The 15352-nt window shown below is 45.5% G+C and overlaps 1 protein-coding gene across 6 annotated transcripts in view; it reads right to left on the bottom strand.

The window, feature by feature from the left end:
* Positions 1–15352, bottom strand: part of LOC137346187 (hepatic and glial cell adhesion molecule-like) — an 82056-nt gene that overhangs the window by 54424 nt on the left and 12280 nt on the right. The window contains exons 2-3 of one of the 6 annotated variants that reach the window (XM_068009577.1): positions 12908–13100; positions 12619–12806 (exon numbers count right to left, since the gene is read on the bottom strand). Coding sequence is in view for 2 of the 6 variants with exons in the window: in XM_068009575.1 (XP_067865676.1) it covers positions 5631–5694 (64 nt within the window). In the remaining 4 variants the exon portion in view is untranslated. The other 5 variants (XM_068009578.1, XM_068009579.1, XM_068009581.1 and 2 more) reach the window with 5 other exon arrangements.

The following is a 15352-nucleotide window of genomic DNA, read 5'->3' as shown; positions in this document are numbered from 1 at the left end:
CCAGCGGCTTCACTGATGGGTGCCACGGGCGTCTACATGAACCCCACAAATTATCTGACCCACCTCTATTTCCAGCCTGATCAGCGAGAGGCAGCATGGTTATTAGCGAGAGGCAGCATGGTTTTATGAAGGGGAGGTTGTGTCTCAATAACTTGATTGAGTTTTTTGAGGAAGTGATGAAGATGTTTGATGAAGGAAGGGCAGTGGATGTTGTCTACATGGACTTCAGTAAAGCCTTTGACAAGGTCACTCATGGCAGACTGGTACAAAAGGTGAAGTCACACGGGATCAGAGGTGAGCTGGCAAGATGGATACAGAACTGGCTCGGTCATAGAAGACAGAGGGTAGCAATGGAAGGGTGCTTTTCTGAATGGAGGGCTGTGACTAGTGGTGTTCCGCAGGGATCAGTGCTGGGACCTTTGCTGTTTGTAGTATATATAAATGATTTGGAGGAAAATGTAGCTGGTCTGATTAGTAAGTTTGCGGACGACACAAAGGTTGGTGGAGTTGCGGATAGTGATGAGGATTGTCAGAGGATTCAGCAGGATATAGATCGGTTGGAGACTTGGGCGGAGAAATGGCAGATGGAGCTTAATCCGGACAAATGTGAGGTAATGCATTTTGGAAGGTCTAATGCAGGTGGGAAGTATACAGTAAATGGCAGAACCCTTAGGAGTATTGACAGACAGAGAGATCTGGCATACAGGTCCACACGTCACTGAAAGTGGCAACATATGTGGATAAGGTAGTCAAGAAGGCATACGGCATGCTTGCCTTCATCGGTCGGGGCATAGAGTACAAAAATTGGCAAGTCATGCTGTAGCTGTACAGAACCTTGGTTAGGCCACACTTAGAATATTGCGTGCAATTCTGGTCGCCACACTACCAGAAGGATGTGGAGGCTTTGGAGAGGGTACAGAAGAGGTTTACCAGGATGTTGCCTGGTCTGGAGGGCATTAGCTATGAGGAGAGGTTGGATAAACTTGGATTGTTTTCACTGGAACGACGGAGGTGGAGGGGCGACACGATAGAGGTTTACAAAGTTATGAGTGACATGGACAGAGTGGATAGTCAGAAGCTTTTTCCCAGGGTGGAAGAGTCAGTTACTAGGGGATATAGGTTTAAGGTGCGAGGGGCAAAGTTTAGAGGGGATGTGCGAGGCAAGTTCTTTACACAAAGGGTGGTGAGTGCCTGGAACTTGCTGCCTGAGGAGGTGGTGGAAGCAGGTACGATAGTGACGTTTAAGAGGCATCTTGACAAATACATGAATAGGATGGGAATAGAGGGATATGAACCACGGAAGTGCAGAAGGTTTTAGTTTAGACAGGCATCAAGATCGGCGCAGGCTTGGAGGGCCGAATGGCCTGTTCCTGTGCTGTACTGTTCTTTGTTCTTACTGTCTCTAAGTGGACAAGAAACTCGTCTGCATAGAAATTAAGGGATTACCCATTTGAAAATCTAAATCAGATTCCCATTAGAGGATGGTTTCTGACCCAAAACCAGACCTGGCTTCTGTTTCCCACCTCCTAACTAAAATCCAGCCCCAAATGCGCAATTCACACATTGAAATGATGGTAAATTCTAGTGGATATAAAATCAGGCATCCGATCCGCTCAGTTAATCTCTCACTGAATGGGTAAGGTTAAAATTACCCTCTTTACTTTCTTCCATCAATGAGTCCCATCATGAGTCTACTCACTCCGCAGACACCTTTCCAAGTACTTATCACTCAATGTGAAGAAGGGCTTCTTGACCTGTGTAAGAAATTTTCCTTTCGCTCACTACAACCTTCTACCTCTCACCCTCTGGAACAACCTATCTCTGCTGATTAATCTCTCCTGTTCCCTCCAGAAGCTCTGGTTTGAAAAAACTTATTTTCTTGGGCCTCAATCTGAAATCCAGAGCGGAACCCTAAAGGCGGTCACATGTTACCTTTGGCATGTTTCTGGCAGCCATACCGGTGCCAAATGTCGTGCTCTGCACTCCTTTGGACTCGACTAGGAAGGCTGAGAGGGGGGTTTTGACGCTTGGGCAACTCACAACCTCCATACATTCCACTCAGGCATGCGCCATGGAGAGGTCACTTCATAGTCACCTCACAGCGACCAAAACAACACGGAAGGCAACAGTTACGGGTTATAAGTCCAGCTCAATTGGCGCAGAGATTGGGCGCCATGGGTTGCCTTTGTCGGTGGGAGAGGTCATCGCATGTCACTGGACAGCTACCGCCTGCCTCAAGCCGGGCAGCCCCCGGTCAGAAAGGTTCTGTCCTGCCACAGTCCACCTGCTTCAATGGGTGCTTGGAGCTCAGGATCATTGCCCGACAAGTGGACTGTAACACAGCACCAAACAGCACAACAAAAAAAAAAAAGAAAGACGGTACCAGCCCTTCGTTTTACAAGCTGGAACGTCAGAACATTTGTGTCCTGACCTGTCGGAAGACCTTACACAAACCAACGACTCTCGGAAGACCGACCTCATTAACAACGAGCTCAGTGGACTCAATGTGGACATTGCAACACTTCAGGAGACACGCCTCCCTGCGAGCGGATCTCTAAGAGAGCAAGACTTCTACTGGCAGGGTAGGGATCCTGACAAACCAAGACAGCATGAAGTGGGCTTTGCTATCAGAAACTCTTTGCTCAGCATGATAGAGCCACCTTCAAATGGCTCGGAATGCATACTGTCCATCCGACTGCTCACCGCCTCTGGTCCAGTACACCTACTCAGCATCTATGCTCCAACACTCTGCTCCCCACCTGAAGTTAAAGACCAGTTCTACGAGGAAATCCATAACATGAGTAGCATTCCTAATACCGAACATTTGTTCTTGCTGGGGGACTTTAATGCCAGGGTTGGGGCTGACCATAAATCATGGCCCTTCTGCCTTGGGCACTATGGCATTGGAAGGATGAATGAGAATGGACAGAGACTGCTTGAGTTGTGTACCTATCATAACCTTTGCATCACCAATTCGTTCTTTCATACTAAACCCTGTCACCAGGTTTCTTGGAGGCACCCAAGATCACGTCGTTGGCACCAGCTGGACCTCATTGTCACAAGGCGGGCCTCTATAAACAGTGTCCAAATCAGGCACAGCTTCCACAGTGCAGACTGCGACACCGACCACTCTCTGGTGAGCAGCAAAGGTAGACTCAAACCAAAGAAGCTCCAAGCAGAAGGGCCACCCACACACCAACACTAACAGAATTTCTTATCCACAGCTGTTACATAAGTTTCTAAATTCACTTGAAAAAGCCCTTCAAAACACTCCTGCAGAGACAAAATGGGCCCACATCAGAGACGCCATCTATGACTCAGCAATGACCACCTTTGGAAAACACGAGAAGCAGAATGCAGACTGGTTTCAATCTCAATTTGAACAGCTGGAACCTGTCATAGCCGCTAAGCGCACTGCACTGTTGGAACTACAAGAAAACCCCCAACGAGTTAACATCTGTAGCACTTAAAGTAGCCAGAAGCGCTGTACAAAGAAAAGCCAGGTGCTGTACAAATGGCTACTGGCAACACCTATGCAGTCATATTCAGCTGGCCTCCAACACCGGAAACAGTGGAATGAATGATGGCATTAAGAGAGCTTTTGGGCCAGCCATCAAGAAGATCGCCCCCCTCAAGTCTAAATTAGGGGTCATGATCACTGACCAATGCAAGCAAATGGACGGCTGGGTGGAGCATTAGCTAGAACGGTGCTCCAGGGAAAATGTCACTGATTCTGCCCTCAATGCAGCCCAGACTCTGGCAGTCATGGATGAGCTGGATGAACAGCCAACAAAATCGGAACTCAGCGATGCCATTGATTCTCTAGCCAGTGGAAAAGCCCCTGGGGAGGACGGCATTACCCCTGAAATAATCAAGAGTGCCAAGCCTGCTATACTCTCAGCACTCCATGAACTGCTTTGCCTGTGCTGGGATGAGGGAGCAGTACCTCAGGACATGCGCGATGCCAATATCATCACCCTCTACAAGAACAAGGGTGACTGCGGTGACTGCAACAACCACCGTGGAATCTCCCTGCTCAGCATAGTGGGGAAAGTCTTCGCTCAAGTTGCTTTAAACAGCCTCCAGAAGCTGGCTGAGTGTGTCTACCCTGAGGCACAGTGTGGCTTTCGATCAGAGAAATCCACCATTGACATGCTGTTCTCCCTTCGCCAGCTGCAGGAGAAATGCCACGAACAACAGATGCCCCTCTGCGTTGCTTTCATAGATCTCACCAAAGCCTTTGACCTCGTCAGCAGACGTGGTCTCTTCAGACTACCAGCAAAACTACTAAGTATCATGACCTCATTCCATGACAATATGAAAGGCACAATTCAGCATAGCAGCACCTCATCAGACCCCTTTCCTATCCTGAGTGGTGTGAAACAGGGCTGTGTTCTCGCACCTATACTGTTTGGGATCTTCTTCTCACTGCTGCTCTCACATGCGTTCACGTCTTCAGAAGGAATTTTCCTCCACACAAGATCAGGTGGCAGGTTGTTCAACCTTGTCCATCTTAGAGCAAAGACCAAAGTACGGAAAGTCCTCATCAGGGAACTCCTCTTTGCTGACAATGCTGCATTAACATCTCACACTGAAGAGTGTCTGCAGAGACTCATCGACAGGTTTGCAGCTGCCTGCAATGAATTTGGACTAACCATCAGCCTCAAGAAAACGAACATCATGGGACAGGACGTCAGAAATACTCCATCCATCAATATTGGCGACCACGCTCTGGAAGTGGTTCAAGGGTTCACCTACCTAAGCTCAACTATCACCAGCAACTTGTCTCTCGATGCAGAAATCAACAAGCACAGGGGAGAGGCGTCCACTGTTATGTCCAGACTGGCCAAGAGGATGTGGGAAAATGGCGCACTGACACGGAACACAAAAGTCCGAATGTATCAAGCCTGTGTCCTCAGTACCTTGCTCTATGGCAGCGAGGCCTGGACAACATATGTCAGCCAAGAGCGACGTCTCAACTCATTCTATCTTCGCTGCCTCCGGAGAATCCTTGGCATCAGGGGGCAGGACCATATCTCCAGCACAGAAGTCCTCGAGGCGGCCAACATCCCCAGCATATACACCCTACTGAGCCAGCGGCGCTTGAGATGGTTTGGCCATGTGAGCCGCATGGAAGATGACAGGATCCCCAAGGACACATTATCCAGCGAGCTTGTCACTGATACCTGACCCACCGGCCATTCATGTCTCCGCTTTGAAGACATTTGCAAACGTGACATGAAGTCCTGTGACATTGATCACAAGTCGTGGGAGTCAGTTGCCAGTGATCGCCAGAGCTGGCAGACAGCCATAAAGGCGGGGCTAAAGAATGGCAAGTCGAAGAGACTTAGCAGTTGACAGGAAAAAAGACAGAAGCGCAAGGAGAGAGCCAACTGCGTAACAGCCCCGACAACCAATTTTATCTGCAGCACTTTGGAAGAGTCTGTCACTCTAGAAATGGCCTTTATAGCCACTCCAGACGCTGCTCCACAAACACTGACCACCTCCAAGCACTTACTCATTGTCTCTCAAGCAAGGAGGCCAAAGAATTCTGAAACAAAAACACCTCAGCTCCACATTTTTGAAATGACTCAGATTTTCTGTTACTGTTTTGATGGCGAGTCACTGACCTGAAACGTTAACTCTGCTTCTCTCTCCACAGATGTTGCCAGACCTGTTGAGTATTTCCAGCATTTCTTGTTTTTATTTCAGATTTCCAGCATCTGCAGTATTTTATTTTTATTCTCTGTTCCCTCCCTGGGAATCCCCTCACAGTCAATCCTGATTCCAGTAACTGGAACCTGGTTCCACCGGCTGGGAGATATCGAGGGTGAAATTCAACTTCGGGCACAATGTATCAATAAATACACGGATGAATCGGCCGCTAGTTATACACACGGTCCAATATACTTTCATTTGCAGATACGGGGAGCAGAAAGTCGTTCAGGGAGGTGGTGTAACGCGAGCGGAACCATACCAGACGCCCGTCATACCACACCCGATATTCAGCAACGAAATATCAGGCGGACGCCCAATTCCAAATTTTTACCCCAATACTCCTGAAGTTGAATTTTACCCCACATTGCCCCATTTTCGACCCAGTAAACAGCCCAGGTTCCTGTCTAGTACAACAGCGGACCCGACAGATATTTGGAGATGCAACTCGCACAGCGTTGCTGGCAGGGTTTACTTTGTTCCAGGCGGCCTTTTGTTCTTCATTTCAGTGAATCACTCTTTTCCATTTTTTCCTCCCGAATCTCTGTCACCGTCAATCAAGAAAAGTTTAGAGTTGGTTTTACCTGAAACTGAGTCGGTGAGAAGCTGCAAAATGCGCAGAAAACAGAGGAGAAAGGGCGTCATCTGGCTGGAAAACTGGCCGCTTAGACCCAGACTATAAATAACGGAGTGGACGGGAGGGGGCGGAGGAGGAGCTGGAGCTGCATATCGGAAATGTCACTCCATATGTTGGGATTTGGGAGGCGGAGGGAATGAAAGAAGCCGCAAGAGACGGGATTTAACCACAGGGATGAGAATTTTAAATGTGAGGTTTTGGGGATCCACGAGCTAATGTAGGTAAGTAAGGGCGGGGTGATGGGGCAACTGGACTTTTAAATGAGCTGAAATTTAAGGAGGTTGGAGACTGGTGAGGAAATTAATAGAATAGTCGCGTCTGGAAATTGGAGATGACGCAGAGGGGGGAAAAAAGAGATGGATTGAATGGGCTCGGTTCCCGATCAGTCTACAAAATGTTGGAACAATCGCACATAGAGGGAAATCGGGTTTTGTAGAAAAAGAGGAGCATTGTTATAAACAGAGGACAGAATCGTTACAGTGCAGAAGAAGGCCATTCGGCCCACCATGTCCGCACCGGCTCGATGAAAGAGCAACTCCCTCAGTTCCATTCCCCTGCCTTCTCCCAGTAACCCTGCGCATTCTTCCTTTTCATATAACTTTCTACTTCCTTTTTGAATACAGAATCATTACAGGACAGTAGTAGACAATATAAAAGTGTTCAAAGTTAAATTCAGAGTTGTTGTGGCCGGGTGGAGTGAGTTTGAGCTGATTGGCTGGATATTGCTGCATAGGGACTGAGTCTAAACATCTGGGAGTTTTAACACGTTAAACTATTAAGTATTAATCACAAGTAACAAGTTGGTGAGCCTTCTCTTTTATTTTTAAATAAGGTTTATTATGATTGGTGATGATATTACTACTGTTGGTAACATTTTAGTATTGGTAGTGTATATTAATAGTGGGAAGGTAGATTCGTATTGGTAAAATTTAGTATTAGCAGTAGTAAGGTTATTATTGCGATTGGTGGGGTATTCGTATTAGCAGTACCAGGGTTTATTAATAGCAGAGTTTATTTTTAGTAGCAAGGTTTATTATCTAATAGATAGAGAAATGGCAGGGCTGCTCCAACCTCAGGAGATCCGACGTCCTATGCTTTGTGGGAACTCCAGGACACTTCTCGCGTCCCAGATAACCATATATGCTGCAGGAAGTATCATCAGTTACAGCAGCTTCGGCTGTGGAAGTGGAGCAGCAGCTGGTGACACTGTAACGCATTATGAGGATGAGAGTTTTAAGGACAGCACATTTTTAGATGTGATCACCTCACAGCTTAAGAGTACGCAGGGAGAGAGGGAATGGGTGACCGCAAGACAATCAAGAAGAAACATGCAGGTAGTACAGGAGACTCCTGAGTGCAACTCTCTCTCCAACCAGTATTCATTACTGATTACTGAGGAAAGTGATGATTCATCTGGGGAGTGCAGCCAGAACCAAAGCCATGGCACCACGGGTGACTCAGCTGCACTGGGGGACACAAGGAAGACTGGAAGAGTGATAGTGATAGGAGATTCAATAGTGAGGGGAACAGACAGGCGTTTCTGTGGCCACAGACATGAATCCAGGATGGTATGTTGCCTCCCTGGTACCAGGGTCAAGGATGTCACTGAACAGTTGCAGAGCACTCTGAGGGAGGACAGTGAACAGTCAGCAGTCATGGTCCACATTGGTACCAACGACATAGGTAGGAAGAGAGATGTGTTCCTGCAGTCAGAATTTAGGGAGCTAGGTAGGAAATTAGTAACCAGGACCTCAAAAGTAGTAATCTCCAGATTACTCTAAGTGTTATGTGCAAGTGAGTAAAGAAATTGGATGATAAAGCAAGTGAAACTGTGGCTGGAAAGATGGTGCAAGAATGAGGGTTTTAGATTCTTGGGACAGGCTCTGTGGGAGATGGGACATGTAAAGGCCGAATGAGTTGCACCTCAGTAGAGCAGGGACTGAGGTTCTTGTAGGCGATTTTCTAGTGCTGTTTCGGAGGGTTTAAACTAACTGGTCAGGAATGTGGGAAGCAGGAGCAAATATCAGCGAGGAATATGAAGTTGCACAGAATACTGAGAGAGATAGATAGCAGTAGAGTAGGGAATTTTTTTTTATTTGTTCATGGGATGTGGGCGTCACTGATTATGCCAGCATTCATTGCCCATCCCTAATTGCCCTTGAACTGAATAGCTTGCTAGACCAATTCAGAGGGCATTTAAGAGTCAACCACATTGCCGTGGGTCTGGAGTCACATGTAGGCCATACCAGGTAAGGACAGCAGATTTCCTTCCCTAAAGGATATTAGTGAACCAGATGGATTGTTAACAACAATCAACAATGGTTTCATGGTGACTATTAGACTGGCTTTTGAATTCCAAATTTTTATTATTTTTTTTATTTAGAGATACAGCACTGAAACAGGCCCTTCGGCCCACCGAGTCTGTGCCGACCATCAACCAACCATTTATACTAATCCTACACTAATCTCATATTCCTACCACATGCCCACCTGTCCCTATATTCTCCTACCACCTACCTATACTAGGGGCAATTTATAATGGCCAATTTACCTATCAACCTGCAAGTCTTTTGGTGGTGGGAGGAAACCGGAGCACCCGGCGAAAACCCACGCAGACACAGGGAGAACTTGCAAACTCCACACAGGCAGTACCCAGAATTGAACCCAGGTCGCTGGAGCTGTGAGACTGCGGTGCTAACCACTGCGCCACTGTGCCTTCAAATTCCATCATCTGCCGTGGTGGGATTCGAACCCATGTCCCCAGAGCATAAGCCTGGGTCTCTGGGTTACTAGTCTAGTGACATTACCACTATGCCAGCACCTCCCCACGAATAGTAAGTTATGGGGTCAGAGTAAGGGAGAAAGTAATAAAGTGTAAATCAGGGTTAATATGTATGTATGTGAATGCACAAAGTGTGGTTAATAAGATTGGTGAGGTACAGGTGCAGATTCCCATGTGGAAATGTGATGTTGTGGCTATAACAGAGACCTGGCTCAAAGAAGGGCAGGACTGGGTGTTAAATATTCCTAGAGACAAGGTATTCAGGAAAGATAGGAAAGGGAAAAAATGGGGAGGGGTGGCGATATTAATTAAGGAGAGCATTGCAGTGGAGAAAAATTATGTCCCAGACAGTCTAAGGACAGAATCTATTTAGCGAGAGCTAAGGAACATAAAAGGTGCAGCTACATTGCTTTGTGTTGTCTATAAGATACCACCGAGTGGGAAGGATGTGGAGGAACACATTTGCAAGGAAATTACAGAGAGGTGCAAAAATTATAAGGTGGTAATAACGGGGGACTTTAATTATCCAAATGAAGATTGAGATAGGAGTAGTGTAAAGGGCAGATAAGGACAAGAGTTCCTAGAGGGTGTTCAGGAAAATTTTCTACAGTATGTTTCTAGTCTGATGAGAAAGGAGGCACTGCTACACCTGGTTCTTGGGAATGAGATGCACCAAGTGGATCAAGTATCACTTGGAGAACATTTAGGGGACAGTGATCATTGTGTCATAAGGTTTAGGCTGACTATGGAAAAGGTAAAAAAAAACCAATTCTGAGTAAGAATAATTAATTTCAATGGGGTAAGAAAAGAGCTGGGGCAAATACATTGAAGTCAAAAGTTGGCAGGAAAAATGGTAACTGAACAATGGGCGACCTTCAAAGAGCTCATTTGCGCATATTCAAGGTATGTTCTCTCGAAGGGAAAAGGTAGGGTAATCAAATCCAGCAATCCCTGGATGACAAAAGAGATAGAGATTAAGATAAAAAAAGAAAAAGTGTGCTGATGACAGATGACAGATCAAAAATACTATTGACAACCAGGCTGAATATAGAAGGTCCAGAGGGGAAGTGAAAAAGCAAATAAGAGAAGCAAAGAGAGAGCATGAAAAGAGACTGGGAGCTAAAATTATAGGGAATCCCAAAGTTTTCTATAGACATATAAATAGGAAAAGGGTCGTAAAAGGAGGAGTGGGGCTGATTAGGGAACTGAAAGAGGATTTACATATGGAGGCAGAGTGTATAGCTGAATACTTTGCATCTGTCTTTACCAAGGAAGAAGATGCAAACCAGGCAATGGTGAAATAGGAGGTAATTCTGACACTAGATAAGGAAGAGGTATTAGATAGGCTGTCTGTACTTAAAAGTGGATAAAGATCCAGGGCTGGATGAGATGCATCCAAGGATACTGAGGGAAGTGACGGTGGAAATCGCAGAGGTATTGACCATATTTTTCAGTCTTCCTTAGATTCGGGGGTGATGCCAGAGGACATAAAAATTGCAAACGTTACACCCTTGTTCATGAAAGCCCAGCAACTACAGGCCAGTCAGTTTAACTTCAGTGGTGGGGAAACTTGCAGAAAGAATAATCCAGGACAAAATTAATAGTCATATGGAGAAATGCAGATTAATTAAAGAAAACCAGCAGGCATTTCTTAAGGGAAAATCATGTTTAACTATCTGGAGTTTTTTGAGGAGGTAACAGAGAGTGTTGATGAGTGCAATGCAGTTGATGTGGTGTACATGGACTTTCAAAAGGTGTTTGATACAGTTCCACACAACAGCCGTGTAATCAAAGTTATAGCTCATGGATTAAAAGAAATGGTAGCAACAGTGATACAGAATTGGCTGAGTGACAGGAAACAAAGAGTAGTGATTAATGGATGTTTTTTGGGCTGAAGGAAGGTTTGTAGTGGAGGGGTCAGTGTTGGGACCCTTGCTTTTCCTGATATATATTAATGACCTAGACCTTGGTGTACGGGCATAATGCAAAGTTTGCAAATGATACAAAACTTGGAAGCATTGTGAACTGTGAGAACGATAGTGTAGAACTTCAAAAGTGCAATGCAGTTGATGTGGTGTACATTTTGGTAGGAAGAACATGAAGAGACAATATAAAATAAAGGTTACAATTCTAAAGGGATTGCAGGAGCAGAGGGACCTGGGTGTATATATGCATAAGTCATTGAAGGTGGCAGGATAGGTTGAGAGAACAGTTAATAAAGCATACAGTATCCTGGATATCATTAATAGGGGCATAGAGTACAAGAGTAAGGAAGTAATGTTGAACTTATATAAGGCACTTGTTCAGCCTCAGCTGGAGTATTGCCTTCAGTTCTGGGCGCTGCACTTTAGGAAAGACCTGAGGACATTGGAGAGAGTACAGAAAAGATTCACAAGAATGGTTCTGAAGATAGATTGGAGACGTTAGGACTGTTTTCCTTGGAGAAGAGAAGGCTGAGAGGTGATTTGACAGAGGTATTCAAAATCATGAGGGGCTGGACAGAGTAGATAGAGAGAAACTGTTCCCACTCATGAAAGGATCAAGAATGAGAGGGCACAGATTTAAAGTAATTAGTAAGAGAAGAAAAGTGAGATGAGGAAAAACCTTTTCACGCAGCAAGTTGTTAAGGTCTGGAGTGCACTGCCTGAGGGTGTGGTGTTGGCAGGTTCAACTGAAGCATTCAAAATGGAATTAGACTGTCACATGACAAGGAAGAATGTGCAGGGTTACGGGGAGAAGTTAGGGGACACACAGTGGGCCGAATGGCCTCTTTCTGCACTGTAACAATTCTGTGATTCTGTGAGTTTTTGAGCTTTGGAGACAATTGTGGAGAGAGAGTGGATCCATTGGAGGGGCAGCTGTGTCAGTGGCAGTGCTGGTGGAGATTATCGAGTGGAATCAGAGGGCAGAGAAGAAGAGCTGAGAATTAATGTAAGAATATTGATAGGTTTTTACATTGTTCTAACATAAAACAGCCAATAAAATAGAATTGCTTTAAACTCTGCTGGCAAATGCAACAAATGCTGTCTTATCAGGGATGCCCATGTCCCATGGAATGAGCAAAAGAAAATTTTGTCTTGTCCCGTCAATGTCACTGATAACTTTGGTGAAGGATAAGTTGCAGGGTGGAAAATATTGCACTATAAGGATAGGGACAACTGAGATTATTCAATAATTAAAGCTAGTTGTATACTATCGAGCTAAAAGGGGCGTTAGGTTAAAACACATGTGTTATTCTGTCCAAAGGGTGAAAACAGGCACTAAGCGGGCAGACATCGACAGGTTTTGCCCTCAAGCACTGATTAGATGGAACATTTATGGAGCAGTATATGTGGGCTTGTCACGCCCAGTTCCACTGAAGGTATGAAGAGCTCCGGCTGACGCACAGCAGCAGGTTTTAGGGTGATGCAGGGACTGAAGTTTCACTGGCATGACACTGGAGGTCCTAGTGGAGAAGGTCCAGAGAAGGAGGAATCTCTCATACCTGAAGGAGGGAAGGATGCCACTTTACCCTTCAGTCATTCCTTCCTACAGCAGCTGGTGCTGCTCTGCCTGTCCTTATGTCCTCATCTCATTCCTCCTGCAGACCAAGGCAGATAGCATGATCAAGCACTCTCTTTGTCCTTCATAAAAACAGAAATTGTTGTAAATACTCAGCAGCTCTGGCAGCATCTGCAGAGACAGAAACAAAGTTAATATTTTGTGTCAATGACTTTTCATCAGAACCCCCTTCTCCTGGTGACTCCTATAAGGTGGAGTAGCACAGCACTTACCATGTTTAGGGGAAGTCCTCCGAATTTCCAGAATAAATGTTGCTAGAGTGTAGGGGAAGTTTTAGCAAAATGCCCCTTTGTGTGTTGAGAGACCTTCTTCACAGCTCCAACAGCAAGAGAACATGAAATGGCAAATATCCCTTAATTAGTGCTTGAAATCCATATCAATGCTGTGTCAATCCAAAGCTGGTCGCTATAAGAAGAGGGTGATCAATCAAACACTTCTCTCAAAATTGCCCTGCAGTCTTTCAGGGCCGATACAGGCATGTTCTATTCATAACTTTAAACTTTGGCTATGTTCAAGATTGCATCTTCTGGAACTGAATTTTCCTCATATTTTAAATGAACTGCAATGGACATTACAAGTGGACAAGGGCTGCAAAGATGGATGTGTATTCGGCCTGTGTATTCAAAAACTGACTCACTTTCTCGAAAGGACAAAGGAATACCTTCCAGACTAAGAGTGTCATCACCGCCCATCCTGAAACCATCAGGAGACATTTCTAAATTGAAAAGGTTTCTCCTGAAACAAAGAAAGTGATTGTCTTAACCCCCGCCCCTCGGGATGAATTTCTTACAACAATAAACTGTGTTGGGGCTAATCAGCCTAGACCCCCACCGTATTTGTCAAAGGAACTGTGAGGTCACATAAGGGGCTGCCATGTTGGTCTCTTTTTTAAAAATCTTTAAAATACTGACTGCAGGAAAAAGCAGCAAGCAGACAAGGCAGTACCATCGTGCCTTAAAAGAACTGGAAGCTGCAACACCTTAAGGTCTCTGAACCTGTTCCTTTACAAGTCCACCAGTACAGAAAACCAGCCTCTCAGTAATAAGTCTACAAGCAACTAACTTTGTAACCTGCTGAAAATCCACCTCTTCGAGAGAATCCTGCAACAACTTCGATATACGATTCCAGCTATCGAATCCACCTAACTTCACTTCAGGAGTGAAAATGCTGAATTCACCAGGCCCTGCAATGCATGCCTTTTCCCCATGACGAGCCAAATCACATGACTCATGAAGTATTCTTTGCTTGTATGTTATAAAAGTATATTATCTTTTTTAACAGCTTTATTTCTCAAGTGTGTGCGCGTGTGAGTGGTGAGTGAGTGGCATAGCGTTAGACTTTTGGGTTGAACATGTGAATAAAAATAATCCTCATTATATAAACCCAGGAAAAGCGTGCTGCTGGTTATTTGAATTGTCCATTCACACAGGGGTTAAGAAACACGCACATCTTCCTTGCCAAAAACACATTGATTTTTTAAAAATTAGTTTGTGGGAAATAGGCATTGCTGGCTAGGTGACACCCACATCCCACGAGAAGGTGGTAGTGAGCTGCCTTCTTGAACCACTGCAGTGCTTGGGGTGTAGGTACATGCAAAGTGCTGTTAGGAAGGAAGTTCCAGGATTTTGACCCAGTGACAGTGCAGGAGCAGCGATACGGTTCTAAGTCAGGATGTTGTGTGGCTTGGAGGGGAACTTGCAGGTGGTGGTGTTCCCATGCATTTTCTGTCCTTGTCCTTCTAGGTGGTAGAGGTCATGGGTCTGGAAGGTGTTGTCGAAGAAGACTTGTTGAGTTGCTGCAGTGCATCTTGTAGATGGTACACACTGCTGCCACTGTGCATTGGTGGTGGAGGGAGAGAATGTTTGTGGATGGGGTGCCAATCAAGTGGGCTGCTTTGTCCGGATGGTGTCGAGCTTCTTGAGTGTTGTTGGAGCTGCACTCAGCCAGGCAAGTGGAGAGTATTCTATCACATTCCTGACTTGTGCCTTGTAGATGGTGGACAGGCCTTGGGGAGACAGGAGGTGAGTTACTTGCTGCAGAATTCCCAGTCTCTGATCTGCTTTTGTAGCCACAGTATTTATGTGGCTGCTCCAGTTCAGTTTCTGGTCAATGGTGACCCCAGGATTTTGATAGTGGGAGATTCAGTGATGGGTTTTTTTCATTCAGTCATGGGATGTTGGTGTCATTGGCAAGGCCAGCATTTATTGCCCACCACTAATTGCCCTTGAGAAGGTGGTGGTGAACTGCCTTCTTCAGCTGCAGTCCACATAGGGTAGTGTCAGGCAAACCCAACCTGCCAAGACTGAGGAACAACACATTAGTTCACCTCATGAACATTAAAACTTTAAAAATTGCAATCTCTGACTGGAAGGAAATTTACATAGTACAAGACAATGTGGGAAAAAAAAAGTGAGCAGTCCCTGTTTCTCCAATGCACAGAAGTGGTCAAACCAGTTCTTGTCACATGACTAGCTGGCTGGAGTGTTTGGATTTGAACTTCCAACAAAGGATGTTGAAGAAACTGTTCCATATAAGGAGCTAGTCACATGACTAACCTGCTGAGCACCCTGGGAGCTTTTTGAATTTTGAATTCCCAACAAAGGGATTTGGGCAGAACGCCGTGTGCTGATGGACAGAGAACATCTCCCCTCTGCCTG

The sequence above is a fragment of the Heterodontus francisci genome, chromosome 29 (assembly GCF_036365525.1).
Source record: "Heterodontus francisci isolate sHetFra1 chromosome 29, sHetFra1.hap1, whole genome shotgun sequence".
Lineage (NCBI taxonomy): Eukaryota > Metazoa > Chordata > Chondrichthyes > Heterodontiformes > Heterodontidae > Heterodontus > Heterodontus francisci.
The sequence above is the reverse complement of the archived record's forward strand: the minus strand, read 5'-3'. Positions and strand labels throughout refer to the sequence as shown.